The sequence below is a fragment of the Pezoporus flaviventris genome, unplaced genomic scaffold (assembly GCF_033815535.1).
Source record: "Pezoporus flaviventris isolate CSIRO_AGI_PZ_B2104156 unplaced genomic scaffold, CSIRO_AGI_Pfla_v1 ptg000007l, whole genome shotgun sequence".
Classification (NCBI taxonomy): domain Eukaryota; kingdom Metazoa; phylum Chordata; class Aves; order Psittaciformes; family Psittacidae; genus Pezoporus; species Pezoporus flaviventris.
The window spans coordinates 26,609,273-26,633,959 of NW_026892555.1; the positions used below are offsets into that span (position 1 = coordinate 26,609,273).

Consider the following 24,687-nt stretch of genomic DNA (forward strand, 5'->3'; position numbering starts at 1 on the left):
CCTGGTCAGCCCATTTATTTTGCAGCAGGATTCTTGGGAGGTTGCAATTTGTAGGTGCTGAAGTAGCTCACCACCTGCTGAGGGACTTCTGCCAGGACACACTGCGCCAGCGCTTCTTTTGGAGACTTACCAAAAAAAAAAAAAAAAAAGAACACAGAGTTTCAGTTTCCATCAACTGTTGACAGAGACCCTAAGACAGGTAATAAGCACCTCCTCTACTAGGTCAGTTTAAAGTCTGGCATTTTACAGAGGACTTTACACAGTGCCCTTTTGGGACAGATGGAAGCTTCTCTGAAATCCTCACCACCTCACTCCCATTACTAAGAAGCATCTAAACACTCTTTAACTATCTGCTTAGATGACACTTCAGGGGCTTGTCTCATCATCCACAGCCTTTTGCACCATGTCTCATCCACAGTAATCAGTAATTGCACTGCTCCAGAGGAGCTCTGCTAGAGATGCTGTTTTCACTGTAAGACTAAGTACCCATGGGGAAAAAAGCACCCCTTTTTCAAGAAACTGAAAGCATTTTAATGTGTAATTTTATACTGAATATTGACCGTAGTTAATCTACATCCAGGTGCATTATTCAGTGAGCATATTCTATACTGATTTTGCTCTCTTTCTCCTTTCAGTTTGCATGATTTGCTCCAACACTAACAAAACTTCTATAAGAAGTAAAAGTACAAAATACAAAGACAAAATAAGAAGGTATAAGGAGTATTATTAATAGGGTTAATATTAAGAAACAAAATTAGAACATAAAGGTGGAAATTAAACTTATCTCCCCATCCTGAAGAAATTTTCTTTGCTTTTTGTTTGTGGCTTTTTGTTTGGTTTTGTGTTTTTTTTCTATTTATTAGGCTTCTGGGTTTGGAGTTTGTTCTTTTTTCTGTTGGGTTTTCTTTATTTTTTTTTTTTTTCTTAAATCAACTTTTTTCCAGCAATATCACATTTAAAAGTCAGACTATATACTAGCCAGAACATATTTTATTGGGTTCTACAGCAAAAAAAATCAGGACTCTATTCTTTCACTGCCTCTTTTTTTGGTATACTTGTTTTAAAGAAAACCAAAACTATTACCACTATTGTGCCCACACACAATTTCTACTGATTACAGCCTTCCTGATTTACGCTTGAATTTTAACACTGCACTAAAATGTGAGACTAATCCACATTTACAAATGGGCATCCACAATAAAAACACTCAACCATAAGAACAAAATCACAGTAAGTTCTTCCTCCCAAATGAAAAACACATCCATATATTTAATCAAGTTTGAGGGAGATTTACAAAGGTCATTCTTCTGCAGCAACTTGTCAGAAATGCAGTGCTGAAACCAGAATGGAATCTTTCTGAACATGCATCAGCTCACCTACTGAAAATTCTACAGATGATGAAGCTTTTTTGTCCTTTTTTCTTTTTAGACTTCCAAATTAATTTTAGAGACTCTGAAAATGCTTAAGACTATATTTATTAAACATTCCACCAAGATTACTTACATTTTGGAATTTCCTGAATGGCACAAACTGGACAATGTCTCTGACAGCTGGTTCTCCAGATGACAACCTAAGAACTCCATCGTCACCATCAAGAAATTCCATAGCATCAAAATCTGCTCCTCCAACACCAACAATGATAATGGACATGGGCAATTTTGAAGCATTAACTATGGCAGTTCGAGTCTGATCAAGGTCTGTTATCACACCATCCGTTATGATCAGGAGTATAAAGTATTGCTGTCAAATCAATAAACACCACGTTATGACAAAAAACAGAAAATAGGTAGGCATGTACACTTAGAAAAATGAACACACAGACTATATGCTTTGGTCACTTTAAGCATGTTCAATACACTCACTGAATTTTACAAGCAGACATCTAAGTTGCGGTCAAGCTTCAACTGTACAGTCTGAAGAAATTTATAAGGACAACAGAATCAGTCTTTTAGAAGAAGTCATCTTTAAACATCACCTCCCAAAAAAACCAAAAGTGGTATCACTCTTGTTCTTTATCAGCTAACAACGAATAAATGAGTCCTGGAACTCTTTTAAATTAAAACATCTTTTTCATGCTGAAAAACAGCATGTGCATTTTCAAATTTCTTTAATGATGTTTTCTAGCTGCTTTGTGAAGTTAATTATCAATGTATCTGAGACCACCTTGCAGTACTTTGGCAATTTATTCAAGCACCACTTGACCTGCTTCCACCATACTGCCAGGGCTTCTAAAAGCTGGCATCTCAGCCTCTGTTCTGGATTGAAGCATGAAGAATAAGCTAGAAGTACGAAGTTCAGAAACTATAAAAACACTTGCTGAACTTCTGGTCTTCTCTCACTTGGTTCATTTCAGGAGATTGCTGGGCAGCACAAATTCAAGTTCCAAAGGTATACTCAGGAGTCTTCCTCTTCAGAACTTTGCTCCCTGTCTTCACTTATCTGCTTCTAAAATAACTGGTTTTCCCTTATCTGCTGTGTTCAGGTATCACCTTTTCTCCTTGCTCCCCAACACTCCCAATTTCCCCCCTCCAACAACATCTACAAAACAACTATGACCAGAGAAGGCCAAGACCAGCAGCATGACAGAATATCACACTGGATTTATATCTCTCTTCTTATACTTTCCTCATAAGGAAAAAAAAAACAACAACAAAAAAAATCCAAAAAGCAAACCCAAAATATCTACAATACACATTAAATAGCAAAGCAGTAAAATTTATCCAATATGTAGATAGGAAAAGCCTCACATCAGATAGGAAAAGCCTCACGCTCACAGGCCCTTGTTCTCATGGGTGACTTCAACCACCCTGACATCTGTTGGAAGGACGGTATGGCCCAGCACAAGCAATCCAGGAGGTTCCTCGATTGTGTAGAAGACAATTTCCTTCTGCAAGTAATAAAGGAGCCAACGAGGAGAGGTGCCATGCTTGACCTCGTGCTCACCAACAGGGAAGGGCTCGTTGGAAATATGACGCTCCAGGGCAGCCTTGGATGCAGCGATCATGAGATGGTCGAACTCGAGATCCTCAGGACAGTGAGAAGAGCGTGCAGCAAGCTCACTGCCCTGGACTTCACAAGAGCAGACTTTGGCCTCTTCAGGAACCTGCTTCAGAAGGTTCCATGGGATACAGCCCTAGAGGGCAGAGGGGCCCAAGACTCTTGGTTGATATTCAAGGATCACCTGCTGCAAGCTCAGGAGTGTTGCATCCCAACCAGAAGGAAGTGCAGCAGGAGGGCCAGGAGACCTCCTTGGATGGATAAGGAGCTCCTGAGGAAAATTTAATTGAAAAAAAAGGCTTATAATAAGTGGAAGCAAGGACAGGCAGCCTGGGAAGAGTACAGGGATGTTGTCTGGGAAGCTAGGGACCAGGTTAGGAAAGCTAAGGCTCAGTCAGAATTAAACTTAGCTAGAGGTATTAAAGATAACAGGAAGGGATTCTACAGGTACATAGCAAATAAAAAACAGACTAGGGAGAACGTAGGCACCCTCAGGAAGCTCTCAGGAGAACTGGCTACACAGGATTTGGAGAAGGCTGAGGTTCTGAATGACTTCTTTGCCTCGGTCTTCACTGCCAAAGGCTCTGACTGCACCACCCAAGTCTTGGAAGGCAGATGCAGGGACTGTGAGAATGAAGACCTTATGCCCACTGTAGGAGAGGAACTGGTTCGAGACCATCTTAAAAATCTGAACGTGCACAAGTCCATGGGTCCTGATGAAATCCATCTGCAGGTCCTGAAGGAGCTGGCAAATGAAGTTGCGAAGCCGCTGGCCATCATATTTGAGAAATTGTGGCAGTCAGGTGAAGTTCCCAATGACTGGAAAAAGGGAAATATAACCCCCATTTTCAAGAAGGGGAAAATGGATGACCCAGGGAATTACAGACCAGTGAGTCTCACCTCTGTGCCTGGTAAAATCTTGGAGCAGATTCTCCTGGAAGGCATGCTAAGGCACATGAAAATCAACAAGGTGCTTGGTGACAGCCAGCATGGCTTCACTAAGGGGAAATCCTGCATGACCAATTTGGTGGCCTTCTATGATGGGGTTACAGAACTGATGGACAGAGGTAGAGCAGTTGATGTCATCTACCTGGACTTGTGCAAAGCGTTCAACACTGTCCCACATGACATCCTTGTCTCCAAATTGGAGAGACATCAATTTGATGGATGGACCACTCGGTGGATAAATAACTGGCTGGATGGCCGCACACAAAGAGCTGTGGTCAATGGCTCAATGTCCAGCTGGAGACCAGTAACAAGTGGGGTCCCTCAGGGATCGGTGTTGGGACCGGTCTTGTTAGGCATCTTCGTCGCTGACATGGACAATGGGATTGAGTGTGCCCTCAGCAAGTTTGCTGATGACACCAAGCTGTGTGGTTCAGTTGGTACGCTGGAGGGAAGGAATGCCATCCAGAGGGACCTAGACACACTTGTGAGGTGGGCTGATGCCAACCTCATGAGGTTTAACCATGACACGTGCAAGGTCCTACACCTGGGTCGAAGCAATCCCAGGCACAGCTATAGGTTGGGCAGAGAAGAGATTCAGAGCAGCCCCGCAGAGGACTTGGGGATGCTGCTCGATGAGAAAATGAACATGAGCCGGCTTCAGTGTGTGCTCACAGCCCATAAAGCCAGCCGTATCCTGGGCTGCATCAAAAGGAGCGTGACCAGCAGGTTGAAGGAGGTGATCCTGCCCCTCTACCCTGCTCTTGTGAGACCTCACTTGGTGTACTGTGTGCAGTTCTGGTGTCCTCAACATGAAAAGGACATGGAATTGTTGGAACAAGTCCAGAGAAGGGTCACGAGGATGTTCAGGGGACTGGAGCACCTCCCGTATGAAGACAGGCTGAGGAAGTTGGAGCTGTTCAGCCTGGAGAAGAGAAGGCTGCGTGGAGACCTCATAGCAGCCTTCCAGTATCTGAAGGGGGCCTATAGGGATGCTGGAGAGGGACTCTTCATTAGAGACTGTAGTGACAGGACAAGGGGTAACGGGTTAAAACTTAAACAGGGGAAGTTTAGGTTGGATATAAGAAGGAAATTCTTTCCTGTTAGGGTGGTGAGGCACTGGAATAGGTTGCCCAGGGAGTTTGCGAATGCTCCATCCCTGGCAGTGTTCAAGACCAGGTTGGAAGAGGCCTTGGGTGATATGATTTAGCGTTAGGTATCCCTGCCCACGGCAGGGGGGTTGGAACTATATGATCTTAAGGTCCTTTCCAACCCTAACGATTCTATGATTCTATATCCTTTCAGGCAGAAAAAAAAATCTCTTGCAAGGCATATTGGACTCTCTGGGAGAAAAAAAATGTACAAGAGGTTTTGCTACTTTCCATGTGTGTGTGTGTGTGTATATATATATATATGTATATATTGATGACAGTTACTACTGAAAGGCTATCAAAACCTTATAAATTTCCTGCCATTTGAAAATCAATACCTCTTTTCCAAATTGGTTTCCACAGGTACTTTTCTATGCAAAACCAGCTGATTTTATTTTCTGATTTTACACAATGTCTGAGACACCAGTATCTGCTATTGTTAATTATTTAGGATATATACAGCTTCAGATTTGCTGAACTTGCATGGATTATTATTTAAATTATTTCATATTCAAGACTTGCTCTTCAGATTTCCTATTTCTTAATATGGTCAACAACTCACACATACAATTTTAATAAAGAGCAGGGCAGAGAACATACAGCACCTAAAGCTTTCTAGTACAGACAATTTATTATCTATGTTGGCACCTAGATGGCAGGAGCTATATCCTCCATTTCTTTGTTATCTTATTTTATTCTCTCTCTCAGCTATCTGATGTGAAACAAGGTATAGGTAATTTTCTCAGCTGAGGTTAAGTCACTTTCCTATATGCAAAGGCTTAAATTAGACTTTTAACACCTGATTAGCATGGCAAGAGCTTGGAATACAAAATACCATGAAGATTCCATATATTTTTAAGCTGGTGTTTCAACTCTCAAGAGTTTGTTTAGTTAATTTTGGAGAGAATTACTGTGCACAATCTGCAGAAATCAGTTAGCTTTTATTTCCTTTTAAGGGTACCTAACACCAATTCACAAGGTAAATATCCATCAGTCAAAACAAATACAGCTTAAAAGAGAAAAATAGCATGTGTTAACTGGAAGGGAAAGAAAAAAGTAAAAAAAATATACACAGTACCATAAGGAACTTACAGATGCTGTTTGCTGTTGTGTAGCTGCAGCAGCAAATCTTGCCACATGATTTATAATTGGAGAAAAATTTGTTGGTCCATATAACCTCACTTGAGGAAGACAAGCCCGATACGCATCAACGATGCCTTGGACTCCTAGAGAACACCAATAGATCACATTTATTTTTTTTTCATATCAGATATTTTGAAGCACTCAATCTTCCTGAAACACTCTCTATATCAGTTATTTAAAGTAAGGACATGAAAATTTAAAACTAACCATGATGAAAAAGAGTAAATGATTCTATAAGCAGTGGAGGCCTTTAGCTTGACCAATGCTTAATGCAACTGCTTAACATGTTTGCCTCTATGTGTGAACAGAAAGGCCAACACTCTGGCTTGCAACAGTTCTCTTCATCTAGTAGCTCATGGTAGTTAATAGTGTGATCAGTGAGGCCATGTTGAACACGCACTGTTCAGCATCATATTCAAATCAGACAACTCCACAGTGAAGCAGAATGAATTGGCTTGACAACATAAAAGAATCATTCCCATTTACCTGTACTGTACCCTGTTTAAAACACTTCTTTCACAAATCATTACAGAAGAGAGACCGAATGCTAATCATAGCAACTAAGAAAACAATTATAAAATTGTTTCCTGTTACAGAACTAAATTCATTATTTAACTAGAACAATAGGCCTCACAGTTCACTTTCTATGTGATTTTTATCCCTTCACCTTAGACTTGCTCAGACTTACCATTACAGAATGGGTTTGATGGGTTAAAATTTAATGGGAACTCATGTGACACCTGTAAATATACAAGACATGGTCAAGGACTGTATATACAATCTCCTCCTGAAGTAAGTGCTTTTAGTTAATATGTAGTGCGTTTACATATTCCATTACCTGAAACGAAGGAGGAATTTGTGCACCAAATCCAAAGGCTGGAAACATCTTATCTCTAAAAAAGGCAATTTTAAAGAAAATGAAGTGAATGCCTTCCTTTAAAAGCTGTCATAGTTCAGTAAATTTAGCTAATCGCTGCCACTTCTGACTATTAAAAATGCTGTTTATTAAGCATTAAGAGGCAAAATTAAATGGAAGTTGTGCCATGTAACTGTTTTTAGGACCAAAACCAGTGTTCCACACCCAATGGGCAAAAATGCAAGCATTTATTTAAATCAACACTGCTTTTTGCATCACAGATGAAAAGCCTTGCTGTTTGTCTGCTGCAACACAAGCTTCTCCTTGTGACTATGTGATTATGCGATTATGCGATTCTGCAGTGATTATGAAGTCTTTTTTAGCTCTACATTTCATCTCAGAAGTTTTATTCCAATATATCTGCTAGCACCTTCAACACTGGTTTAAGAAGCTACCATAAAAATCTATACATATCAAAAAATTATTCAAATGAAAATCTAAAACTTACGTATCATAATCCTGAATGACCAGTCCTACAGACCAGATGGCTGTTAGGTATTCATTAACTCCATTAGGGCTGAGGTAATGCAGAGAGTCTGGAGAGCGAGGGTCTCCATTGGAGCCTGTAAAATCTATCCCTACCTGTCAAATGCAATGTTTATATTAAATTGCTGTTAGCGGTAAAATTATCTTTCTTATCAATCACAAGGCCAAACTGAAAATCATAAAAGGGTTGTAAACAGTAGCTACCAGGACATCTACAAATCTAATAGTCATAATATTCAGACGCAGGTTTCTTGGAATATTAACACTTAATGCCTTCACAAAACCAGCAGCAGCTTTACATTTGTCAGAAGGGCTGAAATGACTTTCATCTGTCAGGTTTTCACTTTCAGTTACCATTCACAGTGGCTCTTCAATAGCTATTAAACTAACTTCACCCTCTATCTTGCCATACACATCTTTCTTCTCAGAAGTACAGCAGTCACCACAGAAGCGTAGAGACACTTCTCCAACCTCAGTGGGTCTTCTCTGCTTTGGTGATGAAGTATACCACCAGGGTGAAGACATCTTACTGCTATTTGCACTGCTTTTGGTTCTTCTTGGGCTCCATCCACACAGCTCAGCTAGTTTCTAACAAACATAACTACAGGTTCAGAACTTTGTGCCATGAAAATAATTTTTCCTAAACACACTAGATGGACTCTGGCAAAATGACTTCCCCCTCCATGCTACAGAACAAAACAAAACCACCCCCCCCCAAAAAAATCAACCCAAACCCCCCTCCAAAAAAATCCCTGATAATAAAATGCAGAGCACAGGTGCACAGGCAATCAATTATACATTTCCATTCATTCTAAAATGTAAAAGCTACTCTGTATAAATGATTTTACTTACTGTGAAATTCAGTTGACACCCACCCATGATGTAATCGAGGAATGTGCACTCTACTATGATCTAAAAACAGAAGTTAAATATAGAAATTAACTTTTTTTTTATATTTGAGAAAACCAATAAATATTATTGCAGTAACTTTTGAGATTGTAGATTTGTTATCTTTACCCATGCAAAGCACTACTTTTACTCTACAGACATCTAAAGATACATACTTTTACTATATACCAATTTTACTCTAGAGATATCTAAAGATACATGCTTTTACTATATACTATTTTTTCTCTACAGATTTTACCCACCCACTGCAGTGAGGATACCTACAGAGTGGGCCGTCGGTGCATCAGAATTAGGCCTTTTACAAAATTACAGGTAGACAACAAAGCAGCTCCAAAAGCTCTATTATTTATAAACCAACATATAATAACAGACTTACCAGATTTTAATTCACCATATAATGGTGAGTTGGGAAATGCAGGGGTTCAGGAATGGCCTTACAAATTAGTAAGTGATCTTTGCCATATAGATGGCACCTTCATGAGAAAGTGAGGGGACAGAGGACAGACACAAGATTCAGCTGCCAATCTGTCTCCTTAATCGGATTCCTTAAATACCTACTGTGTCTGGAACTTTCAGACATTTTAAAGTTTCTTACAGTTTGAGGGTGAAAGCATAGCAGGTGACAGCTGTTATGCCTGAACACTTATAAACAGAGTAATACCAGAATACATCACTGACCTCACAGTGCTTAACGCTCACAATACCAGAGTTTTTATAGCTTTTTTTCTTCTGTCGTTTCTTTTCATTGATGCACTCAAATTCAACCTGCATGAACACAAACAAATCCAACATAAGCACTAAAGGTATCATTTATGCAACAAAAATTCTTCATTCTATGACTGGTACTTTGGGCTTGTATTAAAAATGCAGTCTCACTATCAAAAATTTAACCCAGTTTGCCCCAAATTAGCAAGAAGAATGCCATTATCAATATAGAAATCCTCTCTTACCAAAAAGTTTAGAAATATGTTTGTTTAGACAACTGTATTTTAACCAAAGAAATTGTACTATTTTCCCTCTGAGGATTCTACTACCTAAAAACCTGATTTTTGCCTGAATCACCATGTCTTTAACGAAGCAGCTGTAGCACTGACATATGAAGTAATACCTATATGTATAAGCTTTCCAAAATCAGTTGTTGAGGCTTCATCAGTTAAACCATTACCTTAACCTACTAGTGCAGTCAACACTGAGCCAGGTTATGCAGCTCCTGCCACCATACAGGTAAATGGATGAGTAATGTAAATGCTGAGCTAGCCTCAACTACAGCAGCATTGTTAAGCTGCAGCCTCACAACTTCAATATCACAAGTCAAGTGACATTAAGTTTTGCTCCCAAATGAGTATAACAGCTCATCAAAAGCACACAGGTAGACTACATGAGACTTACAGGTGAGGACCGGGATGCTTCTTTCAGTTTTGACATCGTAGTTTGAAAGCTTCCTATGAGATCATGAGACCCATCACTATCATAGTCATAGCACTCTACCTAAAATGAAGCACTATCCAGTGTTAGTAACAGAAATAGCCCTAGAAAAGCAATGAACACTTCCATAGCATTTCCCCAGGCAAAACTGAATCTCTTATTTGATGGAGATTTTCCGAGATTGCACTCTTAGAATTGAATAGAGTAACACCTAAAATTATGAATGAAGCATGATAAAAAACAATATAACCCATTTCAGACCAGATCTTTCACTGGAACGAAGGAGGGACGAAAACACTAAGCAGCTTCAGGTCTTGAATGACCAAGTAACATCAATTATACTGAACTATGTTTTGGGAGTGTGAGGGTGTTGGGAACAGCAAGAGAATAATGTATTTTCTTCCTACTGTAATCATGGATTAAGAGACTTAAATTTTTCAGAGGTATTAAGGAAATTTAGCTATCTCTGAGCATCCAGCCAAAAAAATAGTGAACCAGTTATTCAGCAATCACAAGAGTTTTATTAACACTTTTATATTAAAGAAAGCTCAGAATTCAGAAGTATATGAAGGTTCAGCCATAAATCTAGAAACAAGACTTGAGTTTTTTTAACATCTTTTAACACCCCAATGTACCAAAGAAGGCAGAACAAGTGAAATTTCCTTATTTCCTAAGAACCTATCAATTTGAGTGAGTATCATTATACCACTTACAGCATCCTCAATTTCTGTTTTTTAAAAGTTTAACTTACAAATGCAGCCGATCTGCATTTTCAGATAAAAAGCTGTTTATTTATTTATAATAGCATATGCTAGTTCCATCCACTTCTGATATTTTATTTCAGTTTAGCAATGCAGGCATGCTAGCTAATTGGGTAACAGGAAAAAAAAATAAAGTAACTTAATAAAAATAATTATAAATAATAAAAATAATAAACCAAGAGTTAAAGTAGGAATCCTCCATTAGAATGGAATCAAAACAAGCTTCAAGAAAACCTTTTCTGAATACATAGGGCTTGAAATGAATAGATATTTTCATGTTCATCTTTCCAGACTGAAAAAAACCATACATTTTATTAAAGAAACAATTCAGTTGATTACTTGGCCACTGCATTTAGGAATAATAAAGTAAAACAAACCACTTCAACATACACTTGAACTTCTGAGAGGAATTAACTCTCTGAATACACAGGAATGGTGAAGTACAAAATATGATGTGTAGATTGCAAGTTCTATGCTGTGCAGAACATGCCTCATGCCTCTACATTGCAGTTTGCACTACTCCTACATTTTGAATGCACTAATAAATAAATGCATGCACATGCAGTGAATAGCAACTTAAATCTCATACAAGCAGCTACAGAACCAAAAAACTAATATTCATGGCAGATGCTATGTAAATTCTTTTGAATGCCATAAATTAAGCCAATCAACTACTCAGCCAAGTTCTTCAGTACCTGAAATTTAAAACTGAAGACATTTCCTGAGGCAACAGTTATGATACCTGCTCACAGTTGGCACAGTTATCTTTCCTTTTAAAGGGATCAAAGCTTGTCTTGCTTGATATATGCAACTAATCTAAACCAATTTTCAATGCTTATCCAAGCAAGACAGAAGTGTTTCTTTTGTTCCATGTATGCTCCTCCTGGACATACAAAAGCACTAGGGAACCAGGTGATGAGACTGCGTATATATTTGACCCAGCAGAACTAGGCATGCTTGCTCCAGATGAAAGGCTCACATTTTCAACATGGAAAAACTTCACTGACTGCAAACACACTCTGATGGAATATAGCAATAGATCCTTAAGATAAAGAAATGACTTGGTTTGTGCATTGCTGGGGATACACAAACCAAGCCACTCATTATGAAAAAGTTGGTAGGTTTACTTACTATGACAAATGGCCCATTACGTATGCAACTGTGCACGTATAAAAGTGTTAAAAAGTATGGTTTAATCCTTCAACATTATAATACAATTCTTCCTGCATTTTTATGTTTGAAGTAATAGCTCCTAGACTTATAAATTAAGACATAATCCTACTGTCTGCCTGCAACTCTGTAACAAGTCCAAGTAAAATCTATTTCCTCTGGAAATAAACCTACACTTCTGAGGTAGGATTCCAATGAACAGGTTTTATTAAAATGATGACAGAAACTGATAATTACTCCATCTTAATAGATATAATTTAATCAATGGTCTATAGTTTTAGTACAGCTGTTTACTGAAAAAGATAAATATATTTACAGTATATGGAGATGAAAGAGCTATTACAGCTGTTTTGGGGAAAAGGGAAGCAGAAAGGAATGATAAAGTATAGAAACTTCTTGGGAAGCAGGCTTCTAAAGTTGTTCATTAGCCTTCTCTATAATTATTTGTTTAAATCTATACAGGTGCTTATAACACTCAGATCCCTCTGGCTGCTAAGCATATTCCAAGGCTGCCTCAAGTCATGTGACTAATACCTATCTGTCACATGCAGATCATGCTCTCATTTTTCCTACCCAGAGGAAAAATGGCAAGTACAGTGGTTTATTCATTTCTTTGTTGGCTTTTTTTTTCTTAAATGCTAAAATATCAGGTTTCTAACATGTTCATAATAGATTATAAATGGCCTTTTGATGGGTTGCTTAGTTTCAATTCCACCCTTAAAGGGAATTCCTGAAGAAAAACACTCAGAAGTTAAACGTAATTTATTCAAGATAAAATCTGAACATACAAATAGTTAAAGACCAGTCCTGGTAGAACTGTCACTTCACAGGTTTGGTGACTTTCTGACAGAAGGTTCAGTTCTATCTGAGGAGAAAAAATTGCTACATCGGGTATCCACAATACATATTTGGTCCACACCTGTTATCTCAGCTGGTATATTAGTGTAATTAATTGTACCAGGTAGTATATTAAAAATTTCCTTAGTGTTACCTGTTGCACCAGTAAAGTATTGTAAGACCTATAACATAGACCAAAGCATATTCTAGCCTTTACCACACATCTTTCTCTATACAGTGCCTGAACACCACTAATACTGTCTGATGCAACCTAAAACTATGATCCAAATAAGAAACTGAACCAGGTCTTCCAAAGCTACTTGTGTTTAACTGTTTTCTCAGACTTTCAAAGACCAAATTCTACCAGACAAATGTGAGATACGTTTTTTGCCCCTAAAACATGCATGTATCTTTGTGAATTTTAAATAAGAGGACTAATACTTTCAATTCAATTTGAAACAGAGACAATAACTAGAATAAAACATCTTTCATTTATTATTACATACTCTCATTTTTTAATGCATTAATTCATACACACATTTCATATACATTACCTTGATCAACTTATCCATGTCACTGTAACACAGAGAATTGAGAGAGATTTTAAAGGGTCTCCAAACTGGATTCAGGTTGTTCTTAATAACCTGTTTATAAAAAAAGCCAGAATAGTATTGCTCCCAGAAGTGGAATGTAGTCATTGTAATGGGCCATACCTTCACGCCATGATTTTTGTGAGCAAAACCAGTTGACTAATGATGCTGTCCATCACTTCCTGCAATCCAAATCCTAGCATGCAGAATATATAAACAAACACAACATTCTAAACAAGCAATACCATTGTCCAAAAGAGATAGTATCTTTCAGCTCCGTATTTTTCTAGACTGCATTGTGATCTATTATATGATTCAGCTACTACACTGCAAAAATGAATATTTATATAAATATTGCCTTTTTTTCATAATACACACAAACATATATGAAAGTGTGGCTTACCAAAGAAAGTGGAAAAAGATTACATTGGAAATTCTGAATACATCAATGCTCTAGAGATTACAATTCACTGCAGCTTCTATTTATTCTGAAATGCTGCTTATGGAAATACTGCCTCAAGAAATTCATGGTATAGTTAAGCAGAAACAGTACATGAGGATAAAAGGTCTCAAACTGAACACCAAAAACATGACATTTAAGAATAATACCGAATGATCTTCAGAATTTCTCAAATGGAAAATATCTGTAATATGCCCAATACACACCAAATCATGATCTTATAAAGCACAAGAAACTACATGCAACAAGAAACAGTTAATTAATGATACCTAATAATACTTACACTTCCAGCACTGTATGAGTGCAAGGAAAGAAACAGCTCTTTTGAAAATAAAAAGAGTAAATAATGGTTAGTAACATAAAAAGTTTTTAAAATCTGTAACATAAAGAACTAATCCTACAGCAAATTTGGGTTTTATCTAAAACTGAAGATGACTGAAATCCTCATGGGAAAGATATAATTTACACAGAAGAACCACCTGACAAGAGAAACAAGTTTTATAGATCTGACACAAAAAGGATTCCTACTTCTTCGACATCCATGCTTCAAAATTAACACGGTCACCACTTCAAATGCACACAGTACCAGTGAAACATTTTGAACCTGACCTGTCAGCTGCCTCCATGGCACCTCTGCACCTCCTCCAAGGTAGAAGGCTGCTGCTGCTCAATCACGCTTTCCCTCAGTCAGCATTATCCTTGTCTTGCCCTTGCTATGCAACCATGCAGTATAATTACTTTCATTACTAAATGACACAGCTAGGTGCCACTGACCTAAGAACAGCACAGTCACAGGAATGCTCAACAACCTCTAAGGGTGAGCAGCACTCAGACAAATGTCCATGTATGAGCACACAGAACCTTTTCAAAACATTCAATTTCTTTTGAACTGCAGAAAATTTTGTGGTAGGGTTTGCTTTTTTGTGGTTGTTTTTTTGTGGGTTTGTTTGTTTGTTTGATTGGGTCTTTTTAGTATTTTCCTTTAAAACAGGATGGCATAAATCAGAAACAGAGTAAGGTAGACTTCCTGTTCTATCACAAAATCAGTGGAAGATCTGAGGTCATTTCTAACCAGTCTGTGTCAACTACCAGACCACTGTCTTCTTTTTGTAAGCCACTGTACCTCTAGTGCTGTGACACATTAAAAATCAAATAAACTTTTAAACTCTAAATTGTTGACTGAAAATATCCTACCTCTGTTCTGTGAACCATCACCCAGTTTCCATCTCCCGTCTGCTTGTGGAATTCCAGATAAGGATCTGACTTTCCAAAAAAATCCTGTATTTAAAGAACATGTAATTATCCCAGAACAGCCTGTGGCATGAATGCTAGTAAATGCAGTTAAAGCACACTTAGATTAACAAAAAGTAAACTAAACGTTCATGGAACAAAAACTTTAGATGCAAGTCTGATGAAAGAGGAAAAAAAAACTAGGCGTTTGTCAATTTAGGTTAAAAGTTCTGTAGTGTCCATATACTAGATACCTGACAACTCAAACAAAAGAATATTTATCCTATCCATCATAATACTTATTTGTTAGAAAACTAAGGATATAATCCTGTTCAAAAAAGCATCATTAAATCAGCTGAGAAAAATAACATATCTTTCATTATTTTGTTTTAAAAAGTCTTTCTAAATAGAGTCATTTTGGCCAGCCTCAAAACATTCACATAACAGATTGATACACTCCAAGTGTACTCTTACGCAGTTATTTCAGAGTGATAGCAGGTAATCATTTATACACCTATTCAACCCAAACTCCCTTATCATTATCATTATGATTAATTATAAATATTTACATTTAAATGAAAGCATGCTGTTCACAGACCATTCCTGAAATGCACTTGGCTTTTTTAGAAATATATTAGAGTTCATTTCAAAACAGTTAATAAATTTACTGTGAAACCATCTTTCTTCAATTTGTTAGCATAAGAAGAGTCTTAATGGATTTGTTTCAGAAAAAAAACACCCAAAACAAAACAAAAAAACCCAAACATTTTAATGTTTCCTGTTTTGACAAGATTCTGATTTTACTAAGAAACAGCAATGGCTTAAATACCTTGTTGTCCAGTTTCCTTGCTTCTACTTCCAATACAACCACCCTGTTGTCCTTCACTTCTTCTGCTGTAATCTAGAAAGGCAAAAAAAATTAAATCCTCATTTTGTATTCAGGAACTACATCGTTTTCTCATATTCACAACAGGTCCACTAAAATAAATCATGTTTACTCACAAATGAAATATTAAAAAATGGAGCCCGGGAAGAACAATTTGATCTGATATTGAGATTCATGAGATGCTGATACTGACAATTACAGATATTGCTCAAACAGTCGCACACTGGATGCGCTAATTATTTTATGGATGCAATGAGACCCAGAGATGCAGAACACAGGTCACTGCTCTTCTGGATGACAAAAAAATAATAGTGGAAGGGAAAAATAAATAAATAGAAAGCTTTAAGAAAGATACTTTTTACAGCACTGTAGGTTACACATACTGTGTTCAAAACACTAACTTAAAAAAAACCAACCAAACAAAAAAAACAAACACCAAAACATTTAAGGATAAATACTGAACAGATTGTCTTACCGTAATACTTCCTGTTCCAGCAGGTCTGCCATTTTTGAGTACTAATGGTTTTGTTAGAGTCCTGCTAGAAACTATCTGCCAAGACAAAATTTGTGTATCAAGCATTAGTAGCACAATTAAATGTATCAGTAGCACAATTTAATAGATTTTCAAAGGAATGAAATCAGATAGTGAAGTATTTTCCTTTTATTAATTTTTCCTTTATCATGAAGATGACAGCATGGCATTTACTTTCCATGATCTTCTATAAATAAATAGTTAATACTCAACATATTTCAAAATTTTAAAGTACATATGCAGATGAACACACGCAGAGTTTCAGGAGCAGTATGTGTTCAAATGTCTTCTAGTAACATGATACACATAATGGACAAATACCTTAAGTTTCAATCTCAAACCATTTTTAAGTTTTTCATATGTACGATTCAAACACATGAAAGCCACATTTCATTAAGGGGTTCAGCAAACATTTGTAAACACAATGCTTGTCATGGAAACAAAAAACAGCCTCCCCCTGCAGTGTTTCTGCAGTTCATCTTATTTTATCCTCTGCTGGCAATGCCTTTTCAGAAGTTTGTCTACTCATTCTACAGGTCCTTCTTTACTTTAAGAATGAATAATTAATTTTAAATTGCTACTGAATTTCATTTCACCATGCCTCTGTCTCCATAATAAGCTGAAAATAAAAACACTTTAGACACAGGGAAGAAGAATTTGATTGGGAAATGAGAATGAAATCGACAGTAAGCAGAACCAGAATCACTGCTGCTTGCCTTGAGTGGAAAGAAAATTACAAGGTTAACATGGCACTTGTGAACATTCTTTATGTTACTAAATCAAACTCTCTTCTTATAGAGCCTAAAAGTAAGAATTTGAGTACTGCAGTAAGTAAATAGCAATTACTACTTTGTGCTCATTGACAGTCCACTTAGTTTCAGACAGGAATCTGGACAGTCACCATCATAAAGTACATTTCAGGGCACCATCGCAAGACCTTTTGCGCATAAAATGTATATACATGGAACCAAGGCTTGAAGAAACAAATGAAAGGAATTCTATTCAGTTTAGGAGTACCCCAATCACACAAGATGACAGTGGTAAATTTAAGGTAAATTATATAAGCAACTGACATTTTCTTAATTCTAAGGGAAAACATCTGCATACTTACTTGTCCCAGTGTACATTCAAATTCTCCTAAGAAATCATCATCATTCAGATCAAAGGTTTTGTTATCGATGTCATATATTCCAAATTTAAGTTTCTGAACAAGCTCAAAATAGTAATCAATTAGGAATTTCTTGGCAAACTTTGGGTTCAGGGAATTCTTAACTCTCTCTGTGCGATCAACCTGCAGTTAGAAAGATACCACTTTATCCAGGATTTCATCAATCAAACAAGCATTCAAATGAAATAATATATTATTAAAGACTCTCAAAAGTTCTTACTATGAAGTATAAAGCCATATATTCCTACAAACCTTTCATCAACTATGAATATATGTATATATTTCTGAATCAAAGTTATATTTGCAATATATTTATATTTTCTAAATAAAAATATGGAACAAAATCCACTGCTGTAAGTCAGAGAAATATTGGAGGACCTGTTTTTCTTCTCTCCCAGTACTGGGTATTTATTCCTGCATAAAGATCAACATAAAAATAACAGGAAGGGCTTCCATAGGTAAGTAGCAAATAAAAGACAGACTAGGGACAATATGGGCCCTCTCCAGAAGCTATCAAGAGAACTGGCTACCCTGGATTTAGAGAAGGCTGAGGTTCTGAATGACTTCATTGCCTCAGTCTTCAGATGGCTTGAGACCACCTTAAGAACATGAATGTACACAAGTCCAAGGGACCTGATGAAATCCATCCACGGGTCCGGAAGGAGCTGGCAAATGAAGTTGCTAAGACACTGCCCATCATATTTGGAAGATCATGGCAGTAACCTGAAGTTCCTGACGACTGGAAAAAGGGAAATACAATCCCCATTTTAAGAAGGAGAAAATGGATAACACAGGAAATTACAGACCAGTCAGTCACACCTCTGTGTCTGGCAAAATCTTGGAACAGATTCAATTGGAAGGCATGCTAAGGCACATAAAAACACGGTGCTTGGTGACAGCCAGCAGGGCTTGACAAAAGGGAAATCCTGCCTGACCAATTTGGTGGCCTTCTATGATGGGGCTATGGAACTGATGGACAGGGGTAGAGCAGTTGATGTCATCTACCTGGACTTCTGCAAAGCATTCGACACTGCCTCAAATGACATCCTTATCTCTAAATTGGAGAGACATCAATTTGATAGGTGGACCACTTGGTTGATAAAGAACTGGCTGGATGGCCGCATACAAAGGGTTGTGGTCAATGGCTCAATGTCCAGCTGCAGACCAGTAATGAATGGTGTCCCTCAGGGATTGGTGTTGGGACCCGTCTTGTTCAACATCTTTCTCAGCAAAATGGACAGTGGGATTGAGTGTGCCCTTAGCAAGATTGCCGATGACACCAAGCTGTCTGGTTTGGTTGATAGCTGGAGGGAAGGAATGCCATCCAGAGGGACCTTGACATGCTTGTAAGGTGGGCTGATGCCAGTGCAATGTACTACACCTGGGTCACAGCAATGAGTTGTGTGCAGTTCTGGTGTCCTCAACATAAAAAGGACATGGAACTGTTGGAACAAGAGCAGAGGAGGGCCACAAGGATAATCAGGGGGCTGGAGCACCTCCCGTATGAAGACAGGCTGAGAAAGTTGGGGCTGTTCAGCCTGGAGAAGAGAAGGCTGTGTGGAGACCTAGCAGCCTTCCAGTATCTGAAGGGGGCCTACAAGGATGCTGGGGAGGGACTCTTGATCAGGAACTGTAGTGGCAGGACAAGGGCTAATGGGCTCAAACTTAAACAGCAAAAGTTTACGTTAGATATAAGAAGTTTTATCTGTGAGGGTGGTGAGGCACTGGAAGGGGTTGCCCAAAGGAGTTGTGAATGCGCCATCCCCGGCAGTGTTCAAGGCCAGGCTGGATGGAGTCTCAGGTGACACAGCTGAGTGCGAGGTGTCCCGGCCCTAAATTGGGATGGGGAGTTGTCCCTTGTCCTGCTGGCAGCCCAGCCTAGCCCTTGCGGGAGCGAGCAGGCAAAGACCTGCATACACAGAGTAAGGAGTTGGTGGGTGCCGAAGAAGGCACAGGGGCCGGGTTCATGCCTGGGCCTTGCAGGCAGGGAGCACAGCCGCTCACCCCTGACCTCTCTGCTCTGGCAGGTCTTCAAGGTCTCACCGCCTCGCAAGGCGCTGAAGCGCAGGAAGCTAACGATCCTCCAGCTGCATGCACCAGCCTGCCAGAACTGGTGGGTGCTGCTGGCCAAGGAGCCCCCGCCCTCAGGCCAGCTCCTGCTGGCAGACGTGCCTGGGGCCCTAGCGACCCACAGCTCTGCCTGGGCAGCGAGAGGGGTCCGGGTGCCCAGTCCCCCTTCCCGCCACTTCGCTCCACTGCTCAGGGCAGCACCATGCACTCTTCTGCTTAGCTTTTGCCTTAGGCTATTCCAATACATGCTGGAGCCGGAGGACCACGCTGCCAGCAGGACCCAAGTGGGACTGCGAGACGAGGAAGAGATGCAAGTTGACATCAAGCCAGGGGATGACGAGGAGATGGAGGTAGACATCAGGTTGGAAGATGAAAAGGAGATGGAAGTGGACTAACTAGCAGTAAGAGCACGTGCTCCCAGCCACTGCTGGCAGTAAGGGTGGCTTGGCTGCTGCCGCTGCGCTGGGGCTGAACATGCTGCAGGGCCACGGTGCCCAGTGTCCTCGTCCTGGGGGCCACCACAGCGCTGCCCTGTGCTGCCTCTGGGCCACGTGAGCCAAGTCTCATCGCGTAGAGACCGGCTCCCAGCCTAGCCAGAGCCGAGTCCTGCGGCACAGTCACGCTCTCCCCAGCGTGTCTCAGGCTGTGGCAAACACAGTGACCATCAGCAGCCTCACTGAAATGACCTTGTGCTGCTTGCTTCCAGGGCCCATCAAGAAGGAGGAGGAAGGTATTTTGGGAAGTTGATTATTTTAGAAGATTCGTAGTTTGAAGAAGAGTGGAGTTTTGTAGATTTGGACTTTCTTTCTATTAGAGTTGGTTTTTGCAGATTGTAGTTTCAGATAGGAGAGGTGTAGCTTGTTGTATAAGAACTGTAGTTTGTTATTTTTTGTTGGTTTTTTAAATACATTTCTTGATCTTCCTGTGTTTGCTGTGAGCACACGCGGCGTTGGCAGACAAGCGGTTTCCACTCGCTCCCGGTTGCTGGGGCTGGAGGGGGCTGGGTCTGCTGGAGTTTGGGCCTGGGACACCATAGGTGCCCCGCATGGGCTCCCTGCCTTGGCAGAGTGGCTCTTTAAGGCTCTCTGCAGCTGCGGGCAAGGCTGGGCACAGGGAAGGGACCAAAGGTCTGGATGCTCACACCAACCCCTCGGTGGCTGCAGAGCACCTGGCCCGGTGCTGCCATCAGGCACAACCTGTGCCAGCGCTGACCAAGGCTTCTCGGGCTGCTCCTCAAGCTTGGGGAAACACAAGAATGTCATGGCATCATGGCATCACAGTGTGCCCAGACCCAGGTTGCTGCAGGCAGCACCTGCACCCGGCCTGCTGTTGGATCCTGCTGCCCAAAACAAGTTTGACCTCCCTCCATCTCTCTTTGCTGAGACCCTTCCTCCTGAGCCCGCAGGGTGGAAGAGGCTTTTAGGCCAGAGGTGGCTGGGGACACTGGAGGTTGGGGGGGCTGCAGCTGGGTCTATGGTCACACACTGGTGCTGTTGTGCTGGGACCTGGCAAGCGGAGAAAGAGGAGACACTTCCAGGAGGGAACTGGCAGTGGAGTGCAGGGGGAGCTGATGCGTGCATGAGCTGCGCATGCAAATGAAGATGGGCACATGTGAGTTCAAGGTCCGGACCTGTTGTAGAGCCCTCCTGAAGCAGGCAGCCCTTGCCCCATTCTGCTGGCAGCACATCTTGTCCTGCCCTCGCAGCCTTCGCTGCATGTGGGGTACAGGTTCTGGCATGGGCCCAGCTAGAGGATGTGGCCACGCAGCCGTGTCCTACTGCTGCCTGCACCCTGAGGCCAGGCAGGGTGGAATTCCACCCTCACAGATCCATCCCAGCTGCAGCACATCAGCACTGCTCAGCTCGCTCTCAGGTTGATCGTGGGACAGTGAAAGAGCAACGGAGATGGTCCTGGCCCCATAGAGCTGGCCAGCGCAGCGTTCCAAATGTTCATTGTCTATTTAAGCACAAGAGTGGATGAGGAATTGGCTGGATTCGGTGGATAAAGAACTGGCTAGATTCAGCGAATAATGAACCGGCTGGATGGCTGCACGCAAGGTGGTCAGCGGCTCAGTGTCCAGTTAGAGACCATTAACAAGTGGTGTCCCTCTGGGATCAGTGTTGGGACTGGTCTTGTTCAACATCTCTTGTCGCTGACATGGACAGTGGGATTGAGTGCGCCCTCAGCAAGTCTGCTGATGACACCAAGCTGCGCACTTCTGTTGATATGCTGGAGGGAAGGAATGCCATCCAGAGGGACCTTGACACACTTGTGAGGTGGGCTGATGCCAACGTTATGAAGTTCAGCCAAGCCAGGTGCAACGTCCTACACCAGGGTCGGGGCAATCCCAGGCACAGCTACAGGTTGGGTGGAGAAGAGATTCAGAGCAGCCCTGTGGAGAAGGACTTGCGGGTGCTGGTTGATGAGAAACTGAACAGGAGCAGGCAGTGTGCGCTCGCAGCCCAGAAAGCCAACCGTATCCTGGGCTGCATCAAATAGAGCATGACCAGCAGGTCCAAGAAGTTGATCCTGCTCCTCTACTCTGCTCTCGCGAGACCTCACTTGGACTGTTGTGTGCAGTTCTGGTGTCCTCAACATAAAAAGGACATGGAACTGTTGGAACAAGAGCAGAGGAGGGCCACAAGGATAATCAGGGGGCTGGAGCACCTCCCGTATGAAGATAGGCTGAGAAAGTTGGGGCTGTTCAGCCTGGAGAAGAGAAGGCTGCGTGGAGACCTCCTAGCAGCCTTCCAGTATCTGAAGGGGGCCTACAAGGATGCTGGGGAGGGACTCTTGATCAGGAACTGTAGTGGCAGGACAAGGGCTAATGGGCTCAAACTTAAACAGCAAAAGTTTACGTTAGATATAAGAAGTTTTATCTGTGAGGGTGGTGAGGCACTGGAAGGGGTTGCCCAAAAGAGTTGTGAATGCACCATCCCCGGCAGCGTTCAAGGCCAGGCTGGATGGAGTCTCGGGTGACACGGCTGAATGTGAGGTGTCCCGGCCCTAAAATGGGATGGGGAGTTGGAACCAGATGATCTTAAGGTCCTTTCCAACACTATCTATTCTATGATTCTATATTGTCAGATCCAGGATGAGACCCCAGTTTTGGAGTACTTTATTTCTGAAAGTACATGTAAGTGCTTAGAAGGCACATTCTGTTTGTCCACACGTGGCTGTGGAACATTGCTAAAAATCAGACAAGTATTTATTAAAAAAAACAATTATTAGCTTGCTGCCTGTGTAACTATTGTAGGTATAATCATGGTTTAGTGGGAGGTGTCCCTACCCATGCCAGGGGGGGTGGAACTAGATGAACTTAATGTTCTTTCCAACCCTAACTATTCTATGATTCTATGATTCAGAGGTGCTGCTATACAATTAATATATTTTATGTAGCTATATGAGTTATATATTTCTATATCATTAAATAATTTATATAATTAAAATATTTTAATGCACTCATACACTCCAGTGTTTTAAAAGTCCCAGCAACATAAACGGCATTTTTAGCAGATACATGAGAAACATCATTCTGTACCTCATACCACTGCTGACCACTGGTGTTCTGGAGAAGCACACAAAGCGGGTCCGACTTGGAAGCAACATCTTTATCCAAGAGATTGGTGCAGGAAATTGTCAACTCCACCTTTGTCACACACTGTGCCGCCATTAGTTAAGCTAGAAAGCAGCAACAGTAATTGTTATTTTAAAAATGGACTAAAAAGCAAACAATAGGCTTGTCACAATGCATTAACTCTCTGACAGATCACTAGAATTGTTAGATTGTCAAGAGTGAAATCTGAGGCTTCAAATGTAAATTTTAAGATTTATGACGTACCAAGAGTACGTTACTCTCATACTCTTGGCTTTGTATAAAACTTAATTTTAAAATCTGCACCTAAGAAACAAGATCAGGTTTCTTAGAATGCTTGAAGACCAAACGGAAAAATGGGAGACACCATAAACATTAAACTGTTCACAGTGAGCTGATGACAATAAAGCTTCAGAAGCCTTAAAGTACATCCTGTAATGATGTATGCCACATGAATACCAGTAACTTGTAATGTAAATATTAACAGTTCAATGAATAACAAAATAAGTCATATGACATACTCCCCAACCAAACCTTTGTAATGAAAAGCTGAAGCCATGAGCATGAGACAACCGGAAAAGGAGTTTAAGTGGGTAACAGAAATAGGCGATCTTGCTTTAGTAAATCTTCAAAACCAGCTAATTTTTAATAATAAGGATAAACAACTTTGAAGTCAAGTAACAACCAAGAATTAAGAGAAAATGTTCTTTCTGGAGGTTCATTTGAAAATAAAGAGCAACTGAAAGCTTTCTCATATTTCTTCTTAAGTATTTCAATAATTCTTTACTGGAACTGAGAAAACCAGCAGATATTACAAACCTACAGAGATAACTTCATTATCAATTATGAATCCCACATCGGGATAACCTTCATTTGCAAGCCAAATTAGGTCTGAGCAGCAGATATTTTCTATATAAAAACCCCTCTATAATTATACTCTTCAGAAATACAGTTGATCACTGCCAACATCTCTTTGGGAGGTGAGCCTCCACAGTACAAATGCCCTTGACTCAAAGACTAAAAATTCAAAATCTTTTCACAAGCAGCCTATCTTGGAAGTTCCCAAGCATCTTCAGGTTGTCCTTTTCCATATGAAGTCCACAGTCTAGACACAATATTAATTTATCTTGAAAGTGCATGAGACACTAAACAGAATAAGGAAAGAAAGGCATCTGCTTCTACTTAGCCAGCTTACTTGCAGTGTACACATATAGTGTACTTGAACATGAAGCTACATTTAACCCAAGCCTATGGGTTTCTTTCACTGCATTCCTATGACATTTGGTGAAAAGGAACTCTTTTTAGAGGCAAAAAGGAAAAGGAACATGGAAAAGAGGAACAATGAACTGAGAACAGGAGAAAGAAAACACAGTGGTCTGGGAGAATTTTCACGAGGGTTGTTTTATTCCACCTGGG

At 40.4% G+C, this 24,687-nt stretch overlaps 1 protein-coding gene and 1 long non-coding RNA gene across 6 annotated transcripts in view; one reads left to right on the forward strand and one right to left on the reverse strand.

Moving 5' to 3' along the window:
* The window catches only part of CPNE3 (copine 3), a 31,237-nt gene continuing 6,550 nt past the window's right edge, over positions 1–24,687 (reverse strand). For 3 of the 5 annotated variants that reach the window (XM_061448172.1, XM_061448171.1, XM_061448173.1), the window contains exons 2-16: positions 23,218–23,357; positions 17,550–17,729; positions 16,382–16,456; positions 15,850–15,921; positions 14,985–15,068; positions 13,295–13,384; positions 9,937–10,035; positions 9,226–9,312; positions 8,491–8,550; positions 7,601–7,734; positions 7,075–7,129; positions 6,925–6,976; positions 6,186–6,319; positions 1,504–1,740; positions 1–125 (exon numbers count right to left, since the gene is read on the reverse strand). In XM_061448172.1, the coding sequence (XP_061304156.1) occupies positions 15–125; positions 1,504–1,740; positions 6,186–6,319; positions 6,925–6,976; positions 7,075–7,129; positions 7,601–7,734; positions 8,491–8,550; positions 9,226–9,312; positions 9,937–10,035; positions 13,295–13,384; positions 14,985–15,068; positions 15,850–15,921; positions 16,382–16,456; positions 17,550–17,729; positions 23,218–23,349 (1,602 nt within the window). In that variant the 5' untranslated portion in view covers positions 23,350–23,357 and the 3' untranslated portion in view covers positions 1–14. Of the gene's footprint in view, positions 126–1,503; positions 1,741–6,185; positions 6,320–6,924; positions 6,977–7,074; positions 7,130–7,600; positions 7,735–8,490; positions 8,551–9,225; positions 9,313–9,936; positions 10,036–11,864; positions 11,893–13,294; positions 14,053–14,984; positions 15,069–15,849; positions 15,922–16,381; positions 16,457–17,549; positions 17,730–23,217; positions 23,358–24,687 lie in introns of those variants that run through there. The other 2 variants (XM_061448174.1, XM_061448175.1) reach the window with 2 other exon arrangements.
* On the forward strand, positions 19,461–20,406 carry LOC133266696 (uncharacterized). The gene is made up of 4 exons (XR_009742487.1): positions 19,461–19,528; positions 19,634–19,719; positions 19,909–20,077; positions 20,383–20,406. It is a non-coding gene; the product is annotated as an uncharacterized LOC133266696 (long non-coding RNA).